The sequence below is a fragment of the Phallusia mammillata genome, chromosome 2 (genome assembly GCF_965637545.1).
Source record: "Phallusia mammillata chromosome 2, kaPhaMamm4.hap1.1, whole genome shotgun sequence".
In the NCBI taxonomy this organism is placed as follows: Eukaryota; Metazoa; Chordata; class Ascidiacea; order Phlebobranchia; family Ascidiidae; genus Phallusia; species Phallusia mammillata.
The window spans coordinates 8,731,781-8,757,590 of record NC_137253.1 but is presented as its reverse complement, the minus strand read 5'-3'; the positions used below and the strand labels follow the sequence as shown (position 1 = coordinate 8,757,590).

General features: G+C 37.6%; 1 protein-coding gene across 1 annotated transcript; it reads left to right on the top strand.

Moving 5' to 3' along the window:
* Window positions 1-439: 439 nt before the first annotated feature.
* Window positions 440-24,653, top strand: LOC145213860 (uncharacterized). The gene is made up of 13 exons (XM_080082269.1): window positions 440-607; window positions 779-809; window positions 3,134-3,217; window positions 7,335-7,409; window positions 8,108-8,161; window positions 21,888-21,941; window positions 22,169-22,207; window positions 22,625-22,770; window positions 22,892-22,950; window positions 23,070-23,175; window positions 23,552-23,707; window positions 23,821-23,951; window positions 24,375-24,653. The coding sequence occupies exons 1-13, from the start codon at window positions 497-499 to the stop codon at window positions 24,448-24,450; spliced, it is 1,122 nt and encodes a 373-aa protein (XP_079938395.1). The 5' UTR covers window positions 440-496; the 3' UTR covers window positions 24,451-24,653.
* Window positions 24,654-25,810: the final 1,157 nt, after the last annotated feature.

The window sequence follows — 25,810 nt, the reverse complement described above, 5'->3', positions numbered from 1 at the left end:
TCGGGCACTGTATTCGGCTCGGGCAAAACGTAACTTGTAAAATTACTTCGTTGACCGCACAAACAGACTTGGCCCGTGAGCTGCGTGTTTGAGATCCCCATTGTTGATTACCACAACCAACTTAAAAAAAAGTTTTACGAAAAACTTTCTTTACCCCTTCTCAAAACTTACAACAAAGCTAATTATATTGACACAGCAGTGCAATTGCAATATGTCTTTGCTTTTGTTGACATTGGTAGCCCCTAGTTATATTGAAGTCGTCATAAACAATACGGCGACGTAACGCATTTGCGCAGTTTGACATTGCTGAAAAGAACATAATTAGTTCGGGTTTTACAAGCTATATTTAACATTACTGGTCGCATAAACTTTTTAGGCATTTCTAAAGCTACATATCCCGTGTTGTGATATATCTGTTGTTTTGTGCTTTGCAGCAAACTTTGCACCACCGGAGCAAAGCACCACCAGAGTGAGAAACAACGAAAAACTTGAAACCATGATAAGAGAGACCAATAAAAGTGTCCAAAGCAATCGAAAACTGATGTGGTTAAGTCTAATCTTTCTACTGCTGATTTTCGTTGGCGGATTTGTCGCTCTTTATTTCTCGGTACGACTTTGCAAAAATTGATTTGTTCAGCAAACAAAGTTCAGCAAAGTCATTTTCCGTTAGAAAACGTTTAGGCAAAATATCCCGAAAAACACAATAAAATATATGAGCTATTGTTTATACAACAACAAAAATTGTCGGCCCATAAAAATTACATTTCTTTTTTAACAGATTTCTGCTAAAGGGGAAATGGAAACAAGACGTGGTAAGTTTGGACCATTTCATTCATATACTGTGTTAGCGTCCGACATTTATAAACTTTGTAAAAGTTGTTTGCTTCAAACTAAGAGTCACGAACGACCCAAAGGTCAACTTACAATGATAAAAAATAACAAGTCTTCACAAGTTTTGCCTATACTCAAACTTTAACTATGCCGATATTTTGCTGTAGTTAGTTTAGTTTAGTTTATTTGTACTGAAATCAAACAAAAATAGATGACGGTGACACAAAATGCGAGGAAGCGAAAGGCCTCGTGGTCGTTCTATCAGCCGTCCCTCTGTAATTCACCAGCACTTTAAACTAGAAGAAAAATTCGGGACGTAATGAAAAAAACTGTGTATTGTGAGGATTTAAAAACAAATCCTCTCACCTCACTTTTACACAATGGTTTTCGAGAAATGATTGATCCCAAGATGCAACAGTATGAAAATGTTGCGCAGAACAAATGACCCTCAAATAGCGACAGGAAATAAAGCATTCACACGAAACTCTGCTTCCTCGAAGCAGATTGATTGCTGAGTTTCGAATAGTGATTAGACTGTCATGGAGCGAATAATTGATTTAATGCTATACATTTTGTTGCAAAACTTGACAATATAGAAAGTCTTTGCAATGAGTAAAAGTTTAAAACGTTCGACTACACTGTCCATTTACCAAAGCAAACACGTAGTTTGCAAAGACTGGAATTGCATAAAAATTGAACGATGTTATAAAACCTGAGACACGTAAACCAAAGTTTCTGCAAAAGTTTTAAGTTGCAATTAGCTTAGTTTATTCACACGCATTATACATCATACAGTTTTTTTATTAAAACAAGTGTATTGTTTTCATGTGACTTGAATCGCAAAATCGCTTTAAACTCAAAATCGTTCAGAATCCAGCTGCAGAGGTCACGAAGGTTTCTTACACTTAAAACATCTTACACAGCAAAAAGTCTTCTTTGCGTTTATGTTTCAAATGATCGCAATTTGGTGAACAAAGTTAAATGCTGCTTTTAAACGTGTTTCTTTCAATCAGCAATGAGTGCAATCTATTCGAGTCGTCTCACCACAACAAACAACATTGAATCTGTTCAAACATCATTGACAGCTCTAAAAGGTAAAACTTTCTTATACTACTGCCTCCTTATCATAATGTTATTTTATGCTGTGTGGTACTGCTTGCAATCCTATAATATTGTATACGTTTATCTGGCGAAACTTTTATTGAAAATTCGTAACTGCGCGTTTTAACCATTTTTAAAAATTAAAACGCAGGTCAACTCGAAAGAAATCTGAGTTCCTTGTCAAGCGATTTGCAATCACTTAAACAACAACATACAAGTTATCAAAGTTAGTGACTTAAACATACCCGAAAACGTGCTACGTATTTACAGTCTACACCAGCTATTTGAAATGATTCCATTTTTAAATTCTTAGCCAATAATGTGTTTTAGCCATGCACGTTGAGAATGTAGTTAGAAAAACGTTTTTTTTTTATTCGCAAAATGATTGATACCCAGTAATAACGACAAGATAGTTTTCGTAAAATGATTGATCTTGAAATAGGATCATGCTTAGGTTTAATCAATTGATTAGTGAAATGATAACGAAATGAAAAGGTTTAATTAGCGTTTCTTGTCAAAACAACCAAATGAAAAATTGTAAAATGTAAGTTAGTTAAGATACTTCCTTGAAGCAAGTTGCTTGTTGAGTTTCGACTCCTGAATAAAGTGCTGATAAGCGGATGTTCGGTTTAATAACATAATGTTGCATCATTATCTTGGACAAGTGTTGAACTTAAACAATGAACCTTGATCCTGCATTAAGAACGTGATTAAAATAGATACCTGTCTACGTTTCCAGAGTCCATAGACTTTCTGATATGTTTTGGAAATGTATCTCAACTTCAAGCGTCCCCATCCCATCCTAACTAACACATTCGTCGTAGTTTGTCAGCATTGCATAAAAACCGTGTTAAAATTAGTTGATTATAAGGTATTTGCCTTATTTGTTTAGGTACATTGCAGCACAATATGTCAACCATGGAATCGAAAATTTTCGACGTTCAAGGTAAAACAAACACGCAATTTACGTTTTTACTTGACTACTTTTTCAAAAAGTGTAATTTTATCCTTAATTTTTTTTATCGTTTTAAAAGTGTAAAAAGTGTAATTTTATCTGTAATTTTATGTTTCTATCGGGTTTAGGGCTTGATTTGGTCACGTGAACAATATATCTGTCACTATAAAATATAAGATTTAATTTCTAATCCTAATTAAACACTTGACGTGTATCCATGTTAAAGCATGTTTTGTTTCCATCCAGGAATGAGTGCAAATTATTCGAGTCGCCTCACCGGAACAAACAACAACATCGAATCTATTCAAACAACATTAACAGCAATAAAAGGTAAAACTTTCTTACAATTGCCTGGTTATCATGGTAATGTTTAAGCTCAGTGCTCTATGCAATAGTATAAATGTATTTTAAGTTTATCTTGCGGAAACTTTTATTGCGCACTCGTAACTGCGTTTTAACTAACGATTCAACCCGCGAGAAACCGAGAAACATAGTTCCGTGTCAAGCGGTTTCGAAACACTTGAACAGCAACATACAAACTATCAACGTTAGTGAACTAAACATTTGCCAGATGTCAAGATTTTAAACCAGGAAACATGCAATGAAAAGTATTTGCACTCTATACGAAGCTATATGCAATGGTGCTGTTGAAAGTCTTGAGTCAATCTTGTATTTTATGTCCTGCTCAGTGAGAATGTGATTTGTAAAACGGTGTTTTTAACATAGATAACCATATTTGCTAGTTGTTAACTAAAAATTATTTCGATCATGTAATCGAATAAACTCCCTCCGTGGTTCGCCACAAGTGATTGCAAACAATTTGTTTCATTTACAAAATTCAAAGCCGAGCTGAAGCAAAGCCAAAACAACTTGAACAACACGTGAAACCTACACCAAATGAACTGCTTTACACAAAACCTTGCGCAAAATAATTGATTCACAACAATAACGATAGGACAGTTTTTGTAAAATGATCGATCTTGAAATAAGGTCGTACTTAGATTTATTTAATTACCTATAGCGACACGAAATAGTTTAATTAGCGTTTCTTGTCAAAACAACCACATGAACAATTGCACAATGTAGTTAAGATACTTCCTTGAAGCAGGTTGCTTGTTGAGTTTCGATTCTTAAATAAAGTGCTGATAAGCGGATGGTCGGTTTAGTAACATAATTTTGCTTCATAATCTTGAACAAGTGTTAAACTTAAACAATCAAACTTTTTCCATGTCCTGCATTGAGAACGCAATTAAATAGATACCTTTCTATGCTTCCGTAGTTCACAAAACTTTTATTGCGAGAAATTTTTAGTTCCGTATCAAGCGGTTTCGAAACACTTGAACAGCAACATACAACTATCGACGTTAGTGAACTAAACATTTCCTAGAAGTCAAGATTTTAAACCGGTAAACATGCAATGCAATGTATTTGCACCCTATACAAAGCTATATGCAATGGTGCTGTTGAAAATCTTGAGCCAATCTTGTATTTTAAGTCCTGCTCAGTGAGAATGTGATTCGTAAAACGGTGTTTTTAACATAGATAACCCTATTTGCTAGTTGTTAACTAAAAATTATTTCGATCATGTAATCGAATAATATGTTTCCGTGGTTCGCCACAAGTGATTGCAAACAATTTGTTTCATTTACAAAATTCAAAGCCGAGCTGAAGCAAAGCCAAAACATCTTGAACAACACGTGAATCCTACACCAAATAAACTGCTTTACACAAAACCTTGCGCAAAATGATTGATTCACAACAATAACGATAGGACAGTTTTTGTAAAATGATCTATCTTGAAATAGGGTCGTACTTAGATTTATTCAATTAATTATAGCGACACGAAATAGTTTAATTAGCGTTTCTAGTCAAAACAACCATATGAACAATTGTACAATGTACTTCAGATACTTCCTTGAAGCAGGTTGCTTGTTGAGTTTCGACTCTTGAATAAAGTGCTGATAAGCGGATGGTCGGTTTAATATCATAATTTTGCTTTATAATCTTGAACAAGTGTTGAACTTAAACAATCAAACTATTTCCATGTCCTGCATTGAGAACGCAATTAAATAGATACCTTTCGATGTTTCCATATAGTTCATAAAACTTTTATTGCGCACTCGTAACTGCGTTTCAACTAACGATTCAACTCGCGAGAAACCTTAGTTCCGTTTCAAGCTGTTTGGAGACACTTGAACAGACTTAAACGTTTGCATCATGTTACGATTTTAACCTGAAAACATACAATGTATTTGCATTCCATGCAAAGCTATTTGCAATCGTGCCATTTAAAAATCTTAAACCAAATGTATTTTAAGTGATATGCAGTGTGAGAATGTGGTGTGAAAAATGTTTTTTTGACATAGATAACCCCTTGCATAGTAGTTGGATTAAAAACAGTCAGATCATGCAATCAAATGAATATCTGCCTTCGTGATTTGCCAAATGTAGCTTCAAACAATAAGTTCGTTTTAAAAAAATTAAATCCGAGCTGAAACTAGGCGGACACATCATGAGCATCACGTGACTCCTTACACCAAATAAACTGCTTGATACAACCCCTTTAGCAAAAATAATAACGGCTTTGCTAGGTTTTGCAAAATGATTGATTTCGAAATAGCAACATACTTCGGTTTAGTAAATTGATTAGTGTAAAAAAGCGGTACGAAAAGGTTTCATTAGCGTCAAAATAACTACATGAAAAATTGTAAAATGTAGTTAAGATACTTCCTTGAAGCACATTGATTGTTGAGTTCGACTCGTACTGGAAAGCGGACAGTCGGTTTAATATGACAGTATCGCAAAGCATATCTTCAATGCAAGATCATGTTGTTGAATATGTGTTGAGACGTGTAGCGCTATCGTTTCCGCGCCTTGGGTTCAGGCCGATGCTAATGGCTAGCCGGTAAAATCAATACGACCTCGCGCTGCTCTTAAATGTTTTCACAAACACAGTGGCGAATAGTCAAATCTGGCTTTAGTACTTGTCGCCAAGGTGAGCTAAAATGCGCAATATTGAATGACTATTAACACCTAAAGTTCGATCAAGAAACGAACACTATACTAAAACGGCGACCAAACAAGTTTACCCCGTCACAGCCACACCCCTCTCTCGTTAGGTAGCCAGATGGAAAAAAAACATGAGTTATTCTAAGGGTTGATTGTCAAATGTCCAGAAAGTGTGTATAACTAGGGCAACAAGCTGGTATGCCAAGTCGGCGCGGTGGTTGCGTTTGAAACGCCAAATGGAAAATAAGAAAATAAAAGAGTGCTAAGGGGAAACTAACAAACAAAAAGTTAATTGAAAAACCTAAGTAAAACTAAAGATGACACTAAACGAAATGAATAACACAGTGATATCTTGACGAGAAATGGTAATATTATTCGCAACAGATAGGAAATGAACAACAAATAGTGACGAACAAAAGTAGTGACGAAACAAAACAAACAAAAGTAGTGACGAAACAATGCTACAAACAAAAGAAGTAATATCATTCGTAACACATGTGTTTAACGGCCAAACGTTGGCCATGTATTCGAAAACTAATAAAAAGATAGTGGTAAATGTTAGCCTGGTTCGTAGGGTTTATACATTTTTTTACCTGCTGCAACAAAAAATAGCCAATTCGGAAATTGGTAACATATTGTCTACTTTGTTTAGATATTTGGCAGCACAACATGTCAACTATGGAAACGAAACTTTCATACTTACAAGGTAAAAACGATAAAATCTTACTCCCTTGTTTCTGTTTTGGCTTAAACATATCTACAAGGGTGTACTTGACAATATAGAAAGTCTTTGCAATGAGTAAAAGTTTAAAACGTTCGACTACACTGTCCATTTACCAAAGCAAACACGTAGTTTGCAAAAGCTAAAATTGTATAAAAATTTAACGATGTTATAAAACCTGAGACACCTAAACCAAAGTTTCTGCAAAAGTTTTAAGTTGCAATTGGCTTAGTTTATTCATACGCATTATACATCATACAGTTTTTTGATTAAAACAAGTGTATTGTTTTCATGTGACTTGAATCGCAAAATCGCTTTAAAATCAAAATAGTTAAGAACCCAGCTGCAGAGGTCACGAAGGTTTCTTACACTTAAAACATCTTACACAGCAAAAAGTCTTCTTTGCGTTTATGTTTCAAATGATCGCAATTTGGTGAACAAAGTTAAATGCTGCTTTTAAACGTGTTTCTTTCAATCAGCAATGAGTGCAAACTATTCGAGTCGTCTCACCACAACAAACAACATTGAATCTGTTCAAACATCATTGACAGCTCTAAAAGGTAAAACTTTCTTATACTACTGCCTCGTTATCATAATGTTATTTTATGCTGTGTGGTACTGCTTGCAATCCTATAATATTGTATACGTTTATCTGGCGAAACTTTTATTGAAAATTCGTAACTGCGCGTTTTAACCATTTTTAAAATTAAAACGCAGGTCAACTCGAAAGAAATCTGAGTTTCTTGTCAAGCGATTTGCAATCACTTAAACAACAACATACAAGTTATCAAAGTTAATGACTTAAACATTTGCTTTATGCTAAGATTTTAAACCCGAAAACATGCTACGTATTTACAGTCTACACCAGCTATTTGAAATGATGCCATTTTTAAATTCTTAGCCAATAATGTGTTTTGGGCCATGCACGTTGAGAATGTAAGTTTAGTTAGAAAAACGTTTTTTTTTTTTTATTCGCAAAATGATTGATACCCAGTAATAACGACAAGATAGTTTTCGTAAAATGATTGATCTTGAAATAGGATCATGCTTAGGTTTAATCAATTGATTAGTGAAATGATAACGAAATGAAAAGGTTTAATTAGCGTTTTTTGTCAAAACAACCAAATGAAAAATTGTAAAATGTAAGTTAGTTAAGATACTTCCTTGAAGCAGGTTGCTTGTTGAGTTTCGACTCCTGAATAAAGTGCTGATAAGTGGATGTTCGGTTTAATAACATAATGTTGCATCATTATCTTGGACAAGTGTTGAACTTAAACAATGAACCTTGATCCTGCATTAAGAACGTGATTAAAATAGATACCTGTCTACGTTTCCAGAGTCGATAGACTTTCTGATATGTTTTGGAAATGTATCTCAACTTCAAGCGTCCCCATCCCATCCTAACTAACACATTCGTCGTAGTTTGTCAGCATTGCATAAAAACCGTGTTAAAATGAGTTGATTATAAGGCATTTGCCTTATTTGTTTAGGTACATTGCAGCACAATATGTCAACCATGGAATCGAACATTTTCGACGTTCAAGGTAAAACAAACACGCAATTTACGTTTTTACTTGACTACTTTTTCAAAAAGTGTAATTTTATCCTTAATTGTTTTTTATCGTTTTAAAAGTGTAAAAAGTGTAATTTTATCCTTAATTTTATGTTTCTATCGGGTTTAGGGCTTGATTCGGTCACGTGAACAATATATCTGTCACTATAAAATATAAGGTTTAATTTCTAATCCTAATTAAACACTTGACGTGTATCCATGTTAAAGCATGTTTTGTTTCCATCCAGGAATGAGTGCAAATTATTCGAGTCGTCTCACCGAAACCAACAACAACATCGAATCTATTCAAACAACATTAACAGCAATAAAAGGTAAAACTTTCTTACAATTGCCTGGTTATCATGGTAATGATTAAGCTCAGTACTCTATGCAATAGTATAAATGTATTATAAGTTTATCTTGCGGAAACTTTTATTGCGCACTCGTAACTGCGTTTTTGACTAACGATTCAACCCGCGAGAAACCTTAGTTCCGTGTCAAGCGGTTTCGAAACACTTGAACAGCAACATACAAATGATCAACGTTAGTGAACTAAACATTTGCCAGATGTCAAGATTTTAAACCAGGAAACATGCAATGCAAAGTATTTGCATTCTATACGAAGCTATATGCAATGGTGCTGTAGAAAATCTTGAGCCAATCTTGTATTTTAAGTCCTGCTCAGTGAGAATGATTTGTAAAACGGTGTTTTTAACATAGATAACCCTATTTGCTAGTTGTTAACTAAAAATTATTTGGATCATGTAATCGAATAAACTGCCTCCGTGGTTCGCCACAAGTGATTGCAAACAATTTGTTTCATTTACAAAATTCAAAGCCGAGCTGAAGCAAAGCCAAAATATCTTGAACAACACGTGAATCCTACACCAAATAAACTGCTTTACACAAAACCTTTCGCAAAATAATTGATTCACAACAATAACGATAATATAGTTGTTTTAAAATGATCGATCTTGAAATAGGTCGTACTTAGATTTATTCAATTAATTATAGCGACACGAAATAGTTTAATTAGCGTTTCTAGTCAAAACAACCACATGAACAATTGTACAATGTACTTCAGATACTTCCTTGAAGCAGGTTGCTTGTTGAGTTTCGACTTTTGAATAAAGTGCTGATAAGCGGATGGTCGGTTTAGTAACATAATTTTGCTTTATGATCTTGAACAAGTGTTGAACTTAAACAATCAAACTATTTCCATGTCTTGCATTGAGAACGCAATTAAATAGATACCTTCCGATGTTTCCATATAGTTCATAAAACTTTTATTGCGCACTCGTAACTGCGTTTTAACTAACGATTCAACTCGTGAGAAACCTTAGTTTCGTGAGTAGTAGGGAGATGGGCCGTAGATTCTCAAGTTCCGTGCAAGACATCCGGTTACCTTGACCTTGACCTTGACGACGTCTTGACTTCCGGCAGGAAGTCTTGGCTACACGTCTTGGTTTCCGACTTCCCCATCTTGAACACGTCTTGGTTTCCGACTTCCCCATCTTGAACACGTCTTGGTTTCCGACTTCCTCATCTTGAAGATGTGTATTTCCCCATTCTTGAAGATGAGGACTTTTCCTGACTTCCGAAGGAAGTCTTACCTTGGTGAAAGTATCCGGTGACGTTGCAGGTGTTTCTTGGAATTTCAAATGCTGTGTAAGACTTGCGCAAGACCTGTTTAGTACCTGGAATTTCAAAGGATGTGTATAAGACTTGCGCAAGTTTTGACGTACTGGAATTTCACAGGAATTGCGCACGTTTTTGACGTAGTCAAATAGATGTATTTGTTTGTTTGTTTGTTGCAAGAAAGTGGGTCATGACTTTCATAAAAAAAAAAACAACCGAGTTAGTAAACCCCCAATAGTTACGTCATAGGCTTTTTACTCTGCGTTTCTAGTGTCAGCTGTCGTGTTTTCACCGGATGAGCGAGCGCGCTCGCGCTCGTTAAATTATAATACAGGTATTGTTCGTTTTTTACGTGGAAAGGAAGTGTCTTTTTTCAAAGACTTGCGCGCAGGACCGTTTGTGAGCAGCACAGCGCCCCGAGAAAACTTATGATACCATTTGGAGTTTCTATGGCTGAGTTAAAAACGCGTCGTCTACCAGCTGTGGTAAATCGCACGGATGAGCGAACGCGCGTCGCGCTCGATTGCGTATCGGATGAGCGGCGCGTCTCGTGCGCGTCGCGGGCTCGCGCGCGGCCTTTCGAATGCGTAATCCCGGCAGAGATTGTTTTTTTCGTTTCGATCTTTTTTATTTCTCTCACACACACACACACACACACACACATATAGGTAAGCACAATTAAAGCAGTTTTTGAAATAGTTGTTGCACAAAGCGATCGTTTGCGCGGTAATTACTTGAAAAACAGTCTACAAATGCGTCAAGCGATATGTCACGCGCCATGGCCATAAGAAACAGGATCACGTAATGGCCGCACACCGTTGAATGAAAGCCTTGCAGTCTGACAGTGTTATAACACCAACGGTCGACGGCGTTCTCGGTCATGAATAAGTAAAAATCAGGATAGAGCATCAATCCATAGCTGTCGAAATAGATACCCTCTCCATCTTGATTGAAATAAGCAGCTACCCAATGTTCACCTTCTTCGTTTGAGTTGTCTGTGTTAAAAACGAAACCGCAAGGAACTGACTCGGTAATAATGTCTTCTAGTTGATCTTTGGCAAAAACGCCTCGAAAAATTCTTCTGGCTTGAGCATCACCGTTCAGTATTGTCGATATCGTAACAGTGTCCATTGTTAAGCGGCGTAGTCAAACAGAACGTTGCGATCACGGTCAATTTCCAGAACGTTGTCGAACTCGGTGTAAATAATTACGTTAACGGTTTCTGTCAAGGCAGACGCAAACTGTAACTGCAAGCGGATATTACCTTGCTGTTTTAAAGCAAAAGTAGGTGTTTGCGATAAGTCAGGTGTCAAATCGAAAGCGTATAAGCAAAAACCCGATTTGTAATCCTTGCGCGAAATATCTAAGCCTTCATCATTAAAATATTTTCCAGTCGCGGTAAACAGTGACGTATAACAACGCATAAACTGATCGTTTTCATAATTGGGTCTTAACACTTTGGAGGGAAAAGATTTTGCACCCTTAAGCAATGCAATGTAGTTTACATTAAAGTGTTGAAAATTAAACGGGTTTTTGGAATATTTCCCGTTAAAAGCACTGTTCTCCACCAAACCAATTACAACTCTCCGAGGTGTTTGGCCCATAAACAAATTCTGTTGGTTGAGATCCAGATTGCCACTTCCGACACTTAATATTTTGACGTTGCTTCGTCGTATCGGATAGAGTGCGTTTGATTTTTGTAGCGCTTTGACATGGGCGAGTTGTACTGTTGGATTGATTTTTAATTTTCGAATAAACAGACTCATATCGAGTATAACGATTTTAAATGTTGCAGTGTCGACACACATTAAAGAAAATTCGTTTGAATTGCGTATGAAACGAAATTTGAGACCTACGCCGTTCAATAAATATTTCTCCTGGTTACACAAGTCCAGATGCGGTTTGTCAAATAGATCCACCGTTTTGCTGCCGGCAATATACGACTTTCGTTTCGAAAAGCCCCCGTTAGCATTTCCTATCGTATCGAAATGGCCTGCCGTATCTTTAAAATAGAGGCCGCTTGTCAAATGGGACTGTTTGGCAGCCGGTCCGAAAGAAAGCAAGGTTTCGATGTAGGACCGATAAGCGTACGTGTTAGCCGAATTCGTCACCAACTTATCGTTGACCGAAAGATCCAATTGAGAAAATATGCTGTTTGCGAAAGAATTAATCGTAGATATCTCAGCGCCGGCATCCAAATCGCTTCCATCGGCTTTGGTTACCTTTAACCTTATTTGAAAGTAGGTATGGAACAAGTCGATATATTCGTCACTGGCCGCTGCAATGTGGAATTCGATTGGCGACGTTTGACCGATGGTACTTATCGGTAGATATTCGGTAAAATAACCGTCTTGACAACTGTTTTGAAACGCTGGCACACAAAATAAGTCTAGTTCGCTTTTTATTCCCTCTTGAGATTTAGGGTGACACGACATAACCGATCTAACTGAAAATGTCGTCACGTTTCGTTCTCTTTGCCGGACGTTGGCGACTGATTCGTCGAACTGGGGTATTGTCTGTTTTATTCTTTTTCGACGCAGTCGTTTTTGCTCTTGTGCGTTTCCTTGGTTTTCGAAGATTTTGTGTAAATATACCAAAAACGTTTTTTCCCGCCTCCTTGCTTCGTTGCACAGCTGCAGTTTTTGGATTTGCTCCATCTATGACGTCACTGGCAAAATTAACACCGGACTTCAGTAACTGGCGTCCGACGGTTTTTGCTCCGCTTTTAAGCAAAGGAACAACAGACCTAGCGAGACCGGCCAAAAGATTACCCAAACCGTGACCCCTCTGATTTGCACTCCCTTGAAAAACTGGAAATCCCGAGCCGGCTTGATTCATGTAGTACGACTGATAAGGACAGTTTGGCATCGTTTCAAAGTTCATGTCTGTTTTATTGGACGCAAATGCACGTTAACCACAACGGTGCCACTCTCAAATGGTACTGGTTTGCAGCTGTTCATTCAGGAAATGATGCCATCCAGCTGTGCCCAGGCAGGTTTAAACCTGCCTCAAATATAGGTATAAAACCGCAGCGATTTGAGTGTTGAAACGTGCATTTGAAACAAACACCATGGATTCTGCCAAAGCTGTATTTGCCGAACTGAACTTAAACCGTGAAAGACAAGGTAAGCTTGTATGTTTTGTTTTAATAAACTGCACTACATTTAATGTCTTGTTTGCTTGCAGATAGTGAACTTCGGTTGGCCACATTGCACGTCCGCCTATCAAGAAATCTATTTTTTGACTATGACCAATTAAAAAATATAGCCGCCTACATCTTCAAAGAAATGTCCTATTTAATAGCGTTTCCTAAATGTACCGACAATTTTTTTCGTGTGCAGATAATTTATATTCTCGGATCGAGCTGTCAAACAACAGTTTATGGACGTATCGAAGAATTGAAAAAGGAATGTCGTGATTATGCATCAGAATTAGTCTTCAAAGAACGCGTTTTATATTCACCTATAGCGTATTTGAAACCAATAGCCTTAAACACTGCATCTTATGAAACCAGTAAATCTTTGACAAGTGATTTGCAGGACATAGAAAAATTGTTCCGCGACGCCCTTAAAAAAGAAGGCGAATTTGCCGCAGATAAAAAGACCTCACAAGTGTGAAAATAAATCACTTTTGAAAATGCAGTTTACACATCCTAGCAGTATCATTGTAAGTGGCCCATCGCAATGTGGTAAAAGTTATTTTACTCGAAATGTTATTCGTCACCTAAAAGAAATTTTTTGTCCAGTTCCAAAGCGTGTTTTTTGGTTTTACGGTGAATTTCAGAACTGGTTTCGTACTTTCCCTGATGTAGTATTTCATGAGGGGCTTTCTGAAATAAAGAATTTGACTGAAAATTCTCTGTGTGTCATTGACGATTTACTGCTGGAAACAGATGAAACAGTGACTAATTTATTTACGAAAGGCTGTCACCATAAAAATTTGTCAGTTATTTATTTAGTTCAAAATATTTTTCACTGTGGACGCGAACAGAGAACCATTTCGTTAAACGCACACTATTTAATTCTGTTTAAAAATCCTCGAGATAAATCACAGATTAATCATTTAGCCCGACAAATGTACCCCGGTAATTCAAAAGTCCTTGTCGAGTCATTTATTGATGCTACAGCGCGTGCTTATGGGTATTTGTTAATTGATTTGAAGCAGGAAACGGACGAAACTTTACGATTACGTACAGGAGTTTTTCCTGGTGATGAATTGTTTGTGTATGTACCTCGGGTTTAAATTGAAATACAACTGTGATATTGATTCATTTGCAATCATGCCGTCGGACTTGTTGACAAGAAATCACGCTGTGTTGCAGGCGTTGGACAAGAGTTCCCCGAGAATTAAGAAACTGATTTTAAACGGTGCCGACAAAGATCTTCTGAATTGTATAGCCGAGTGTTGTTCAAACGTTCTCAAGGGCAACGTCCCGTTAACTGCCATAGAAAAACGTAAATTGAAACCTTACAAAAACAAAATTCGTTGTCTGGCAAGCAAGCGAACCGGTTTTGCACAAAAGAAAAAACTGATTAATCAAAAGGGTGGTTTTCTTTCTGCGCTTTTAGGCCCACTAATAGGGACTGTGCTTCCGACAATAATTGGCGGTGTGACAAAACTTTTTCAAAAGTAATGTCAGTCCGAAAATTAATTCTTATGGACCCTAGAATGGTTTCTCCTATGGATACTGCTCCAACAACAAAAGTTTTATCGCGTCTTGATGAGGAAATGGAAAATATCTTGAAACAAGATTCGTTGAATGATCACGAAAAAATATCGCGATACCAGGAAGTTCTTGAACGATACTTACAATATCACAAGAAAATGAAACAAACGACGATACCCGCAAGCATATCGACTCATTCCAATGAGAACGGGCCACAAGAAACACAACAAACCGAAGAACTGGTGATCGCGGCAACACCTAAAACATTACAGAAAAAGGCTCGCGTTTTATTGGATGAGCTGAAGCGTAGTTCACATATAAAGTGGAATGACAGAAACCAGCTTGTTTACAAAGATCGTGTCGTTCCCGAAACAAACATTGTGGACCTCGTTCAAGACGTTTTACGTAAGAGGAAAAATTTTACCCCACGTGGTTGGCAAACGTTTGCCAATGCTTTGAAAGAACTAAATTTACCTTTGGATCTAGTTGGAAACAGAGAACGCTGGCGTTTTATGCACTCAAATTCACCAGAGTGGAAAGCCTACTGAAATGGAACAGACCTTGCAAAATACATATGCCATACCGAAAAATCCAGGCAGTTTGGGTGGTTTAGCCGCTCTGCAGCGATATAGTAAAATTAAAAACAAATCTTTCGTAAAAAAGTGGCTATCTGGTAATCGCACCTATACGCTACACAAGCAAGCGCGTCGGAAATTTCCCCGACGCAAAGTGATTGTATCTGGAATAGGTTCTTTGTACCAAGCCGATCTTATAGATGTGGGGGCTCTGTCGGTGTCAAATGATAATGTAAAATTTTTGCTCACTTGTATAGACGTTTTCTCGAAATTTGCCTTTGTCGAGCCTATCAAAAACAAAACATCGAAGTCAATGATTGATGCGTTTTCAATTATTTTGCAAGAAAATAAACCCTTGTATCTGCAAACAGACGACGGTTTGGAGTTCAAATCAAAAGCTTTTCAAACGCTGCTCAAAGAAAATGGAATTGATTTCTATACGACAAGCAATCAGGAAACCAAAGCTTCAGTGGTTGAACGATTTAACAGAACTTTTAAAAATAAAATATTTCGTTTCATGACATTGCGCAATACCAAGCGTTATGTTGACGCGCTACCTCACCTGATTTCTTCATACAACAACACCTACCATCGTAGCATAGGTCGCGCGCCCTCTGACGTCAGCTATGCAAATCAGGAACAAGTTTGGCAATTATTATACGGTCAACCTCAGCCGATTCGTGAACAAAAATTTCAACCAAAAGATACTGTGAGAGTTTCACATTACAAAAGAATTTTTGACAAGGGTTTTCGCGCTCAGTGGTCAGAGGAAATCTTTCGAGTCACAAAGCGAGTGCCAGGACAGCCGCCTGTGTATAAAATTGAAGATTTGCGTGGCGAAATTCTGCAAGGAACGTTTTACGAAAGCGAATTGCAAAAGGTTACACCACCGGAATTTTTTCGGATTGAGAAAATTTTAGCGAAAAAAAAGCACAAATATCTTGTGAAATGGAGCGGTTACTCAAATTCTTTTAACACTTGGATCGACGCCTCATCGATTAAAGATGTCTAAAGAGCTGGTCAAAAGCAGTCAAATTTTATTTTTTGCACAGATTGCTTTAATATATGCCGTGGTCGTAGCTAGTATTTACAATATTACCGTGCCAAATCAACCCGAAAAACAACTGTGGATAAGCTTACTGAGCAGCTGCCTGGGATATATCTTGCCCAATCCAAAATTTAGATTTCGGAGAAATGCAACACAAAGAAGCGATGTACTTGACACTACCCAGCAACAGTAGTATGGATTATTTTCCAGACAACACACTGACACGATACATGACAAAATTTCCGAGAACTTTCAATCTCAATGGAAAGTGGGAACTGGCACTGGACGAGATATATTTACCGAAAACTTGGCAAACAATTCAAACAGGCGCCGGCTGGGTGAAAATAAAAAATGCCAAGGGGACAAATCGCTATTCATTGCCCGGCGGTCATTATACGGTGAACCATTTTCTCATGGCGTTGCGAACACTTTTGACGTTAACTGAACGCGTTGTAACTATTGGATACATAGCCACAACGGCCCGGGTTCGTTTGGTCGTACATAGCGATCAATTAAAACTGAGCCCACAACTGGCCGCTATCATGGGTTTTAACACAGGCTATTTGTCGGCCGGTACATACGTTGCGGCGAGACCTCTCGATTTGCAACAAGGAAAACATATGTTGTATGTTTATTGTGATCTACTCGAAGAACGCTTGGTCGGTGACGTGTACGCGCCGCTGTTAGCGACTATTGCAACCGACGGAGTTAATTATACTAAAACCATACATCGACACTATCAAAAATTGCGTTATTTAAAAATGCAAAGAACAGTATTTGATTCGCTGACAATCGATATTAGAGACTCCACTGGGAAACCAGTACCATTTGAGAGTGGCACCGTTGTGGTTAACGTGCATTTGCGTCCAATAAAACAGACATGAACTTTGAAACGATGCCAAACTGTCCTTATCAGTCGTACTACATGAATCAAGCCGGCTCGGGATTTCCAGTTTTTCAAGGGAGTGCAAATCAGAGGGGTCACGGTTTGGGTAATCTTTTGGCCGGTCTCGCTAGGTCTGTTGTTCCTTTGCTTAAAAGCGGAGCAAAAACCGTCGGACGCCAGTTACTGAAGTCCGGTGTTAATTTTGCCAGTGACGTCATAGATGGAGCAAATCCAAAAACTGCAGCTGTGCAACGAAGCAAGGAGGCGGGAAAAAACGTTTTTGGTATATTTACACAAAATCTTCGAAAACCAAGGAAACGCACAAGAGCAAAAACGACTGCGTCGAAAAAGAATAAAACAGACAATACCCCAGTTCGACGAATCAGTCGCCAACGTCCGGCAAAGAGAACGAAACGTGACGACATTTTCAGTTAGATCGGTTATGTCGTGTCACCCTAAATCTCAAGAGGGAATAAAAAGCGAACTAGACTTATTTTGTGTGCCAGCGTTTCAAAACAGTTGTCAAGACGGTTATTTTACCGAATATCTACCGATAAGTACCATCGGTCAAACGTCGCCAATCGAATTCCACATTGCAGCGGCCAGTGACGAATATATCGACTTGTTCCATACCTACTTTCAAATAAGGTTAAAGGTAACCAAAGCCGATGGAAGCGATTTGGATGCCGGCGCTGAGATATCTACGATTAATTCTTTCGCAAACAGCATATTTTCTCAATTGGATCTTTCGGTCAACGATAAGTTGGTGACGAATTCGGCTAATACGTACGCTTATCGGTCCTACATCGAAACCTTGCTTTCTTTCGGACCGGCTGCCAAACAGTCCCATTTGACAAGCGGCCTCTATTTTAAAGATACGGCAGGCCATTTCGATACGATAGGAAATGCTAACGGGGGCTTTTCGAAACGAAAGTCGTATATTGCCGGCAGCAAAACGGTGGATCTATTTGACAAACCGCATCTGGACTTGTGTAACCAGGAGAAATATTTATTGAACGGCGTAGGTCTCAAATTTCGTTTCATACGCAATTCAAACGAATTTTCTTTAATGTGTGTCGACACTGCAACATTTAAAATCGTTATACTCGATATGAGTCTGTTTATTCGAAAATTAAAAATCAATCCAACAGTACAACTCGCCCATGTCAAAGCGCTACAAAAATCAAACGCACTCTATCCGATACGACGAAGCAACGTCAAAATATTAAGTGTCGGAAGTGGCAATCTGGATCTCAACCAACAGAATTTGTTTATGGGCCAAACACCTCGGAGAGTTGTAATTGGTTTGGTGGAGAACAGTGCTTTTAACGGGAAATATTCCAAAAACCCGTTTAATTTTCAACACTTTAATGTAAACTACATTGCATTGCTTAAGGGTGCAAAATCTTTTCCCTCCAAAGTGTTAAGACCCAATTATGAAAACGATCAGTTTATGCGTTGTTATACGTCACTGTTTACCGCGACTGGAAAATATTTTAATGATGAAGGCTTAGATATTTCGCGCAAGGATTACAAATCGGGTTTTTGCTTATACGCTTTCGATTTGACACCTGACTTATCGCAAACACCTACTTTTGCTTTAAAACAGCAAGGTAATATCCGCTGGCAGTTACAGTTTGCGTCTGCCTTGACAGAAACCGTTAACGTAATTATTTACACCGAGTTCGACAACGTTCTGGAAAACGCCGCTTAACAATGGACACTGTTACGATATCGACAATACTGAACGGTGATGCTCAAGCCAGAAGAATTTTTCGAGGCGTTTTTGCCAAAGATCAACTAGAAGACATTATTACCGAGTCAGTTCCTTGCGGTTTCGTTTTTAACACAGACAACTCAAACGAAGAAGGTGAACATTGGGTAGCTGCTTATTTCAATCAAGATGGAGAGGGTATCTATTTCGACAGCTATGGATTGATGCTCTATCCTGATTTTTACTTATTCATGACCGAGAACGCCGTCGACCGTTGGTGTTATAACACTGTCAGACTGCAAGGCTTTCATTCAACGGTGTGCGGCCATTACGTGATCCTGTTTCTTATGGCCATGGCGCGTGACATATCGCTTGACGCATTTGTAGACTGTTTTTCAAGTAATTACCGCGCAAACGATCGCTTCGTGCAACAACTATTTCAAAAACTGCTTTAATTGTGCTTACCTATATGTGTGTGTGCGTGTGACTTGTGTGTGTGAGAGAGAAATAAAAAAGATCGAAACGAAAAAAACAATCTCTGCCGGGATTACGCATTCGAAAGGCCGCGCGCGAGCCCGCGACGCGCACGAGACGCGCCGCTCATCCGATACGCAATCGAGCGCGACGCGCGTTCGCTCATCCGTGCGATTTACCACAGCTGGTAGACGACGCGTTTTTAACTCAGCCATAGAAACTCCAAATGGTATCATAAGTTTTCTCGGGGCGCTGTGCTGATCACAAACGGACCTGCGCGCAAGTCTTTGAAAAAAGACACTTCCTTTCCACGTAAAAAACGAACAATACCTGTATTATAATTTAACGAGCGCGAGCGCGCTCGCTCATCCGGTGAAAACACGACAGCTGACACTAGAAACGCAGAGTAAAAAGCCTATGACGTAACTATTGGGGGTTTACTAACTCGGTTGTTTTTTTTTTTTATGAAAGTCATGACCCACTTTCTTGCAACAAACAAACAAACAAATACATCTATTTGATCAGAAATTGTCGTGGATGGGCAATATCTAAACCTCCAACAGCCGCCATGCATACCGACGATAACTGTGCAAATTGTTAAAAGACTCGAAATTTGAGAGGACTGTCTCAACTGCCAACAGAATCAGTCAGTAAGTGTTGATCTATTGCGTTTTTCAGGAACTGATGATGCCATTATTAGGCGAAATATATATTCCTACTTTCTAATTTACTGACTGATTCTGTTGGCAGTTGAGACAGTCCTCTCAAATTTCGAGTACATCTATTTGACTACGTCAAAAACGTGCGCAATTCCTGTGAAATTCCAGTACGTCAAAACTTGCGCAAGTCTTATACACATCCTTTGAAATTCCAGGTACTAAACAGGTCTTGCGCAAGTCTTACACAGCATTTGAAATTCCAAGAAACACCTGCAACGTCACCGGATACTTTCACCAAGGTAAGACTTCCTTCGGAAGTCAGGAAAAGTCCTCATCTTCAAGAATGGGGAAATACACATCTTCAAGATGAGGAAGTCGGAAACCAAGACGTGTTCAAGATGGGGAAGTCGGAAACCAAGACGTGTTCAAGATGGGGAAGTCGGAAACCAAGACGTGTAGCCAAGACTTCCTGCCGGAAGTCAAGACGTCGTCAAGGTCAAGGTCAAGGTAACCGGATGTCTTGCACGGAACTTGAGAATCTACGGCCCATCTCCCTACTACTTTCGTGTCAAGCTGTTTGGAGACACTTGAACAGACTTAAACGTTTGCATCATGTTACGATTTTAATCAGAAAACATACAATGTATTTGCATTCCATGCAAAGCTATTTGCAATCGTGCCATTTAAAAATCTTAAACCAAATGTATTTTAAGTGATATGCAGTGTGAGAATGTGGTGTGAAAAATGTTTTTTTGACATAGATAACCCCTTGCATAGTAGTTGGATTAAAAACAGTCAGATCATGCAATCAAATGAATATCTGCCTTCGTGATTTGCCAAATGTAGCTTCAAACAATAAGTTCGTTTAAAAAAAATTAAATCCGAGCTGAAACTAGGCGGACACATCATGAGCATCACGTGACTCCTTACACCAAATAAACTGCTTGATACAACCCCTTTAGCAAAAACAATAACGGCTTTGCTAGGTTTTGCAAAATGATTGATTTCGAAATAGCAACATACTTCGGTTTAGTAAATTGATTAGTGTAAAAAAGCGGTACGAAAAGGTTTCATTAGCGTCAAAATAACTACATGAAAAATTGTAAAATGTAGGTAAGATCCTTCCTTGAAGCACATTGATTGTTGAGTTCGACTCGTACTGGAAAGCGGACAGTCGGTTGAATATGACAGTACCGCAAAGCATATCTTCAACGCAAGATCATGTTATTGAATATGTGTTGAGACGTGTAGCGCTATCGTTTCCGCGCCTTGGGTTCAGGCCGATGCTAATGGCTAGCCGGTAAAATCAATACGACCTCGCGCTGCTCTTAAATGTTTTCACAAACACAGTGGCGAATAGTCAAATCTGGCTTTAGTACTTGTCGCCAAGGTGAGCTAAAATGCGCAATATTGAATGACTATTAACACCTAAAGTTCGATCAAGAAACGAACACTATACTAAAACGGCGACCAAACAAGTTTACCCCGTCACAGCCACACCCCTCTCTCGTTAGGTAGCCAGATGGAAAAAAAACCATGAGTTATTCTAAGGGTTGATTGTCAAATGTCCAGAAAGTGTGTATAACTAGGGCAACAAGCTGGTATGCCAAGTCGGCGCGGTGGTTGCGTTTGAAACGCCAAATGGAAAATAAGAAAATAAAAGAGTGCTAAGGGGAAACTAACAAACAAAAAGTTAATTGAAAAACCTAAGTAAAACTAAAGATGACACTAAACGAAATGAATAACACAGTGATATCTTGACGAGAAATGGTAATATTATTCGCAACAGATAGGAAATGAACAACAAATAGTGACGAACAAAAGTAGTGACGAAACAAAACAAACAAAAGTAGTGACGAAACAATGCTACAAACAAAAGAAGTAATATCATTCGTAACACATGTGTTTAACGGCCAAAACGTTGGCCATGTATTCGAAAACTAATAAAAAGATAGTGGTAAATGTTAGCCTGGTTCGTAGAGTTTATACATTTTTTTACCTGCTGCAACAAAAAATAGCCAATTCGGAAATTGGTAACGTATTGTCTACTTTGTTTAGATATTTGGCAGCACAACATGTCAACTATGGAAACGAAACTTTCATACTTACAAGGTAAAAACGATAAAATCTTACTCCCTTGTTTCTGTTTTGGCTTAAACATATCTACAAGGGTGTGATGGTAAGCTTAATAACTAATTGTTAATTTTTCTAAACATAATATTATCACGATTGCTGTATCTGCATTACGAATGCTTAAGTAAAATATTTTGTTTGAGTTAAGAAAGCGTACTGTCAAATAACAACTGCAGTTTTTTCATCATTTTATACTTGCCTTACAGCTTACATAAGTGCTAAAAAGCAGACATGTCCGATTGAAAGTAAGTTGTTGTTTTTTTTACATTCTGATTCCAACATATTTATCTCACTTAAAGATGGCGCTTGATTTTCGGACCCTTAAAACGATTTTGAAAAGGGAAATCTAATTTTGCCTAACTAACATTATCATAAAATAAAAGAGTTACAAGAGATGCAAATGCTAAAATACTAATGGAAACAGCATGATAAACAGACTGCTTCAGGTTATATTAAACGAGTGCTGTGTTTTCACTGCATCATAAAACATAGCAGTCGTCTTTAAGCAAATCTGTTTTGCATAAGTTAAGATAATGTTGACATAAAAATAAAAACATAATATGAATCACATACGAGGGAAATATACTCGGAATTTTTGAGTCACTCTTATAAGATAATCCTCAATAACATGCTGCAATTTCATGTCGCCATTGCTTTCAAAGGCCTCCTATTTTTCGATGCCCTTTTAAACTCTGCCTCAAGCATCTTTCCAAGCAGTTTGTCCAACTACTACCAATTTAACTACGACGGAAGTAACAATTACAGCATAAGTGATGGAGGCGGTGATATGTATGACACTGGAAATATGGTACGATGTGATGTAATTTCACTGATGCCCACAGGTTTCTGCTTTAAACTGATTGTTTTGTAAGAAGACGAATGGTCGAACAATAAAAAATTAAGTTAACTTGTACATGTTGTTATTTCAGCTTCAAGTGTGGACAGACAATGAACAGCGAGTGCAGGTCGTATACAATTGGACTTACAGGTAGGTGTCCCGTTTTCTACACTTTTACGATCGTTTATTGGTTTTATAGTTTCGTTATTTTGCTGTCGAATTATGGACTGATACGCAGAAAAGGCTTTTATTGGATTTTTTGTTTATAGCGATCCCTTGGGCAATTTTTTGATGGTATGCAAAGCTGGGCATCCATTCGTCTTGTCCATGTTGGTATTAAATCGCGATGGAGCATCTCGAACGTATTATATTAGGGTAACATATCAATTACTTACCAAAACTTTAATTTATTATTTTCTTGTTGATTTTATTGGTATAGACCAGTGATTTTCAAACTTTTTTATTGTCGGGGCCGAAGGGTATTTTTTATTTTTTAAGGTTTTCTAAGGTCTGGTGCGAGCCGCAAAATAAGTAGTTGAGCCACATGCGGCCCCTAAAACCGAGTTTGAGAACCACAGGTATAGACGTAAAAAGTTGAACAGTTGAAGCAAAATTGTTACAAAGAAACTTTCGCTTTGTTGAAAAATTAAGGTTTAGTTTGATTATTTCTGTTCTAGTTTGCAATTAGAAGTTACGATTCGTTGTTTCACAGATGTCTCAATTATTTGTCTTTCAAACAATACTTTTGTAGGAATACGGCAATTTGGGAGCAGATGGTGGTGGAAGCTATCAGTGGAATACTGGATCTTTATTGGTTGGATCATGGAATATACATTACGTGTTGTATCAAGTTTATGGAACCAGCGATCCTTCCGTCATACAGATATTCTTCACAGTGTCAGGTCCAGTACGTAGATAAATATAAAAATCAAACGTGTAAATCATTATTTTAAACATTAATGTATTTCTATTTGTTAAACGCCAAAACCTTCCTCAGTAACATACGATTTGATTGTTTAGAAACTTGGCTCGACAGGATCCAGTTCTCTACATTATGTGTATTCGCAGACAAGCACAGATCAAACAGATAACAAAGTCTACATGTCAGGGACCGCTCACAATGTCTACTTCAACTATATTCTAACATCCACGTAAGATTTGTTTAGCGCTTTCGGGATGACACTCATTTAGAAATGCTGTACACAAACTATGTGTAAGACCACATGTTGTTTTTTGTAGTCTGGTGTATAATTTTTAAATCCAACATGACTTGATAAACTTAGAGGTTTGCCGGTTAGGCATGTTTAAATTCCTTTCCATCTGTATCTAAAAAACAAAAGCGACAAGAAATATATTTAGACTGACAAAATCAAACTTCCCGCATCTTCCTTCACTACAGGCATCAATAAGACAATAGTTAATGTCAAATAACGGAATAATTTCCTTCATTTATATAAAATAAGGTCGAAGCAATGTGAAAACCCTGATTTGATTCATGATTAACGCGTTTCATTTTAGTAACGCTCCATTTTACTTGTTTCCTTTGATTCAATCAATCTCCAATGTCGTTTCAGGAATCCACCGTCTTATGTGACAACCAGTACCATTGAAGCAATTCTGCGACAGACTTTTCAAAACTTTTCAGCATAAATAGAAGCAATCGGTCCCAACATTCAACACTTTATTTTAAGAAAGCCACGATTTTCAACATGTCACATTTATGCCATGCTTGTTACAAATATTTTGGCATTTTTCTTGTCGTAATTTTTAATACCGTGAAATAAGTAACTGTACATGCCACAGATGTTAGGTTTCAATACAACAAAATTTACACCAGTTTCCTTACTCAGTAGTGCAAGTAACTGTTTTATAGTAACACTATATTAAAGGTCTTTTGGTTAATTTTCATTGTTATCATTAAAAGAATTGTTTTAATGTTGGCAAAAACCACACTGGTATCAAAAAAGAAAAAACACTGATATACATGGGGGCTAAATCGGACAAACCAGCGGCAGAATGTCCGCAATCTTTAGCAAAAGACCTTTAATATAATGCACCTTTGAATTTATAGTTTGTGCTGTTGGCAATTTGTTATTATAATGCCGGTTTAAAAATGATCGCAATGCACAAAACGCAAGTTTAACAAAATTATTGCGTTTTTATATCTCCCGGACCTGGAGTTTCCGTTTTCCAGTCTCGTCTGTGTTCCAAATTCACAGTTTAATATTTGTATAGTCTGTCATTGTTTCGTTCATGTGACGTCAACATTTTACTTGACTTTACCACATAAAACATAATGGGTACAAACATTAAGAAACATTTAAAACAGTTTTTATAATCTTTTTCGCTTTAATTATAATCTTTTTTGTGCTATTGCCATTTCAAGATTAATCATTATTACATTTGTACAGAAACCACAACGCTAAATAGTAACGCGCCCTTGATATGTATAACTACCAATCTCGTTTATGCGCTTTTTGTGCTTTGGAACGGTCGTTGGTTCTTGAAGTACGAGTCGCCACAGAAAGTTGTATTGAAAATTTTAAGTTATTGTGGTTCGCCTGTATTTGTGATTTGTAAGTTTGTATCGAAGCGTGCGTTTTGCCTTTTTCTCGCTCTGTCTTTGTGGCCTTCTAATGGCGTTTTTCCTGTTGCGTGATTTTCTATTATTAAACTGCTGTCAAATAAAGCATCCGCTTTAGTATAAAGTAAAAAAATAACTTGTCTCAAATGAACGCATGATTGACTCAATCTTCAAAGTGATTTAAGTGTTTACAAACGGGCATAACTGATGTGGCATAAAATTCAACAAACACTTTGTGTCGTGTGCCACAATTGACTGCACCGATTTGATTTGATTTGAGTTGTTATTACGTGTCTGTGTTCGAAGTGCGCTGTTAATAAAGAAAAGTGCACTTTGATTTGAAACTGCCGTTTGTTTGTTCTTAAGATGAAATTAATTCTACGTTACGAAACACTCATGTGCTGTGGTCTTAATTCGGGAATTCTT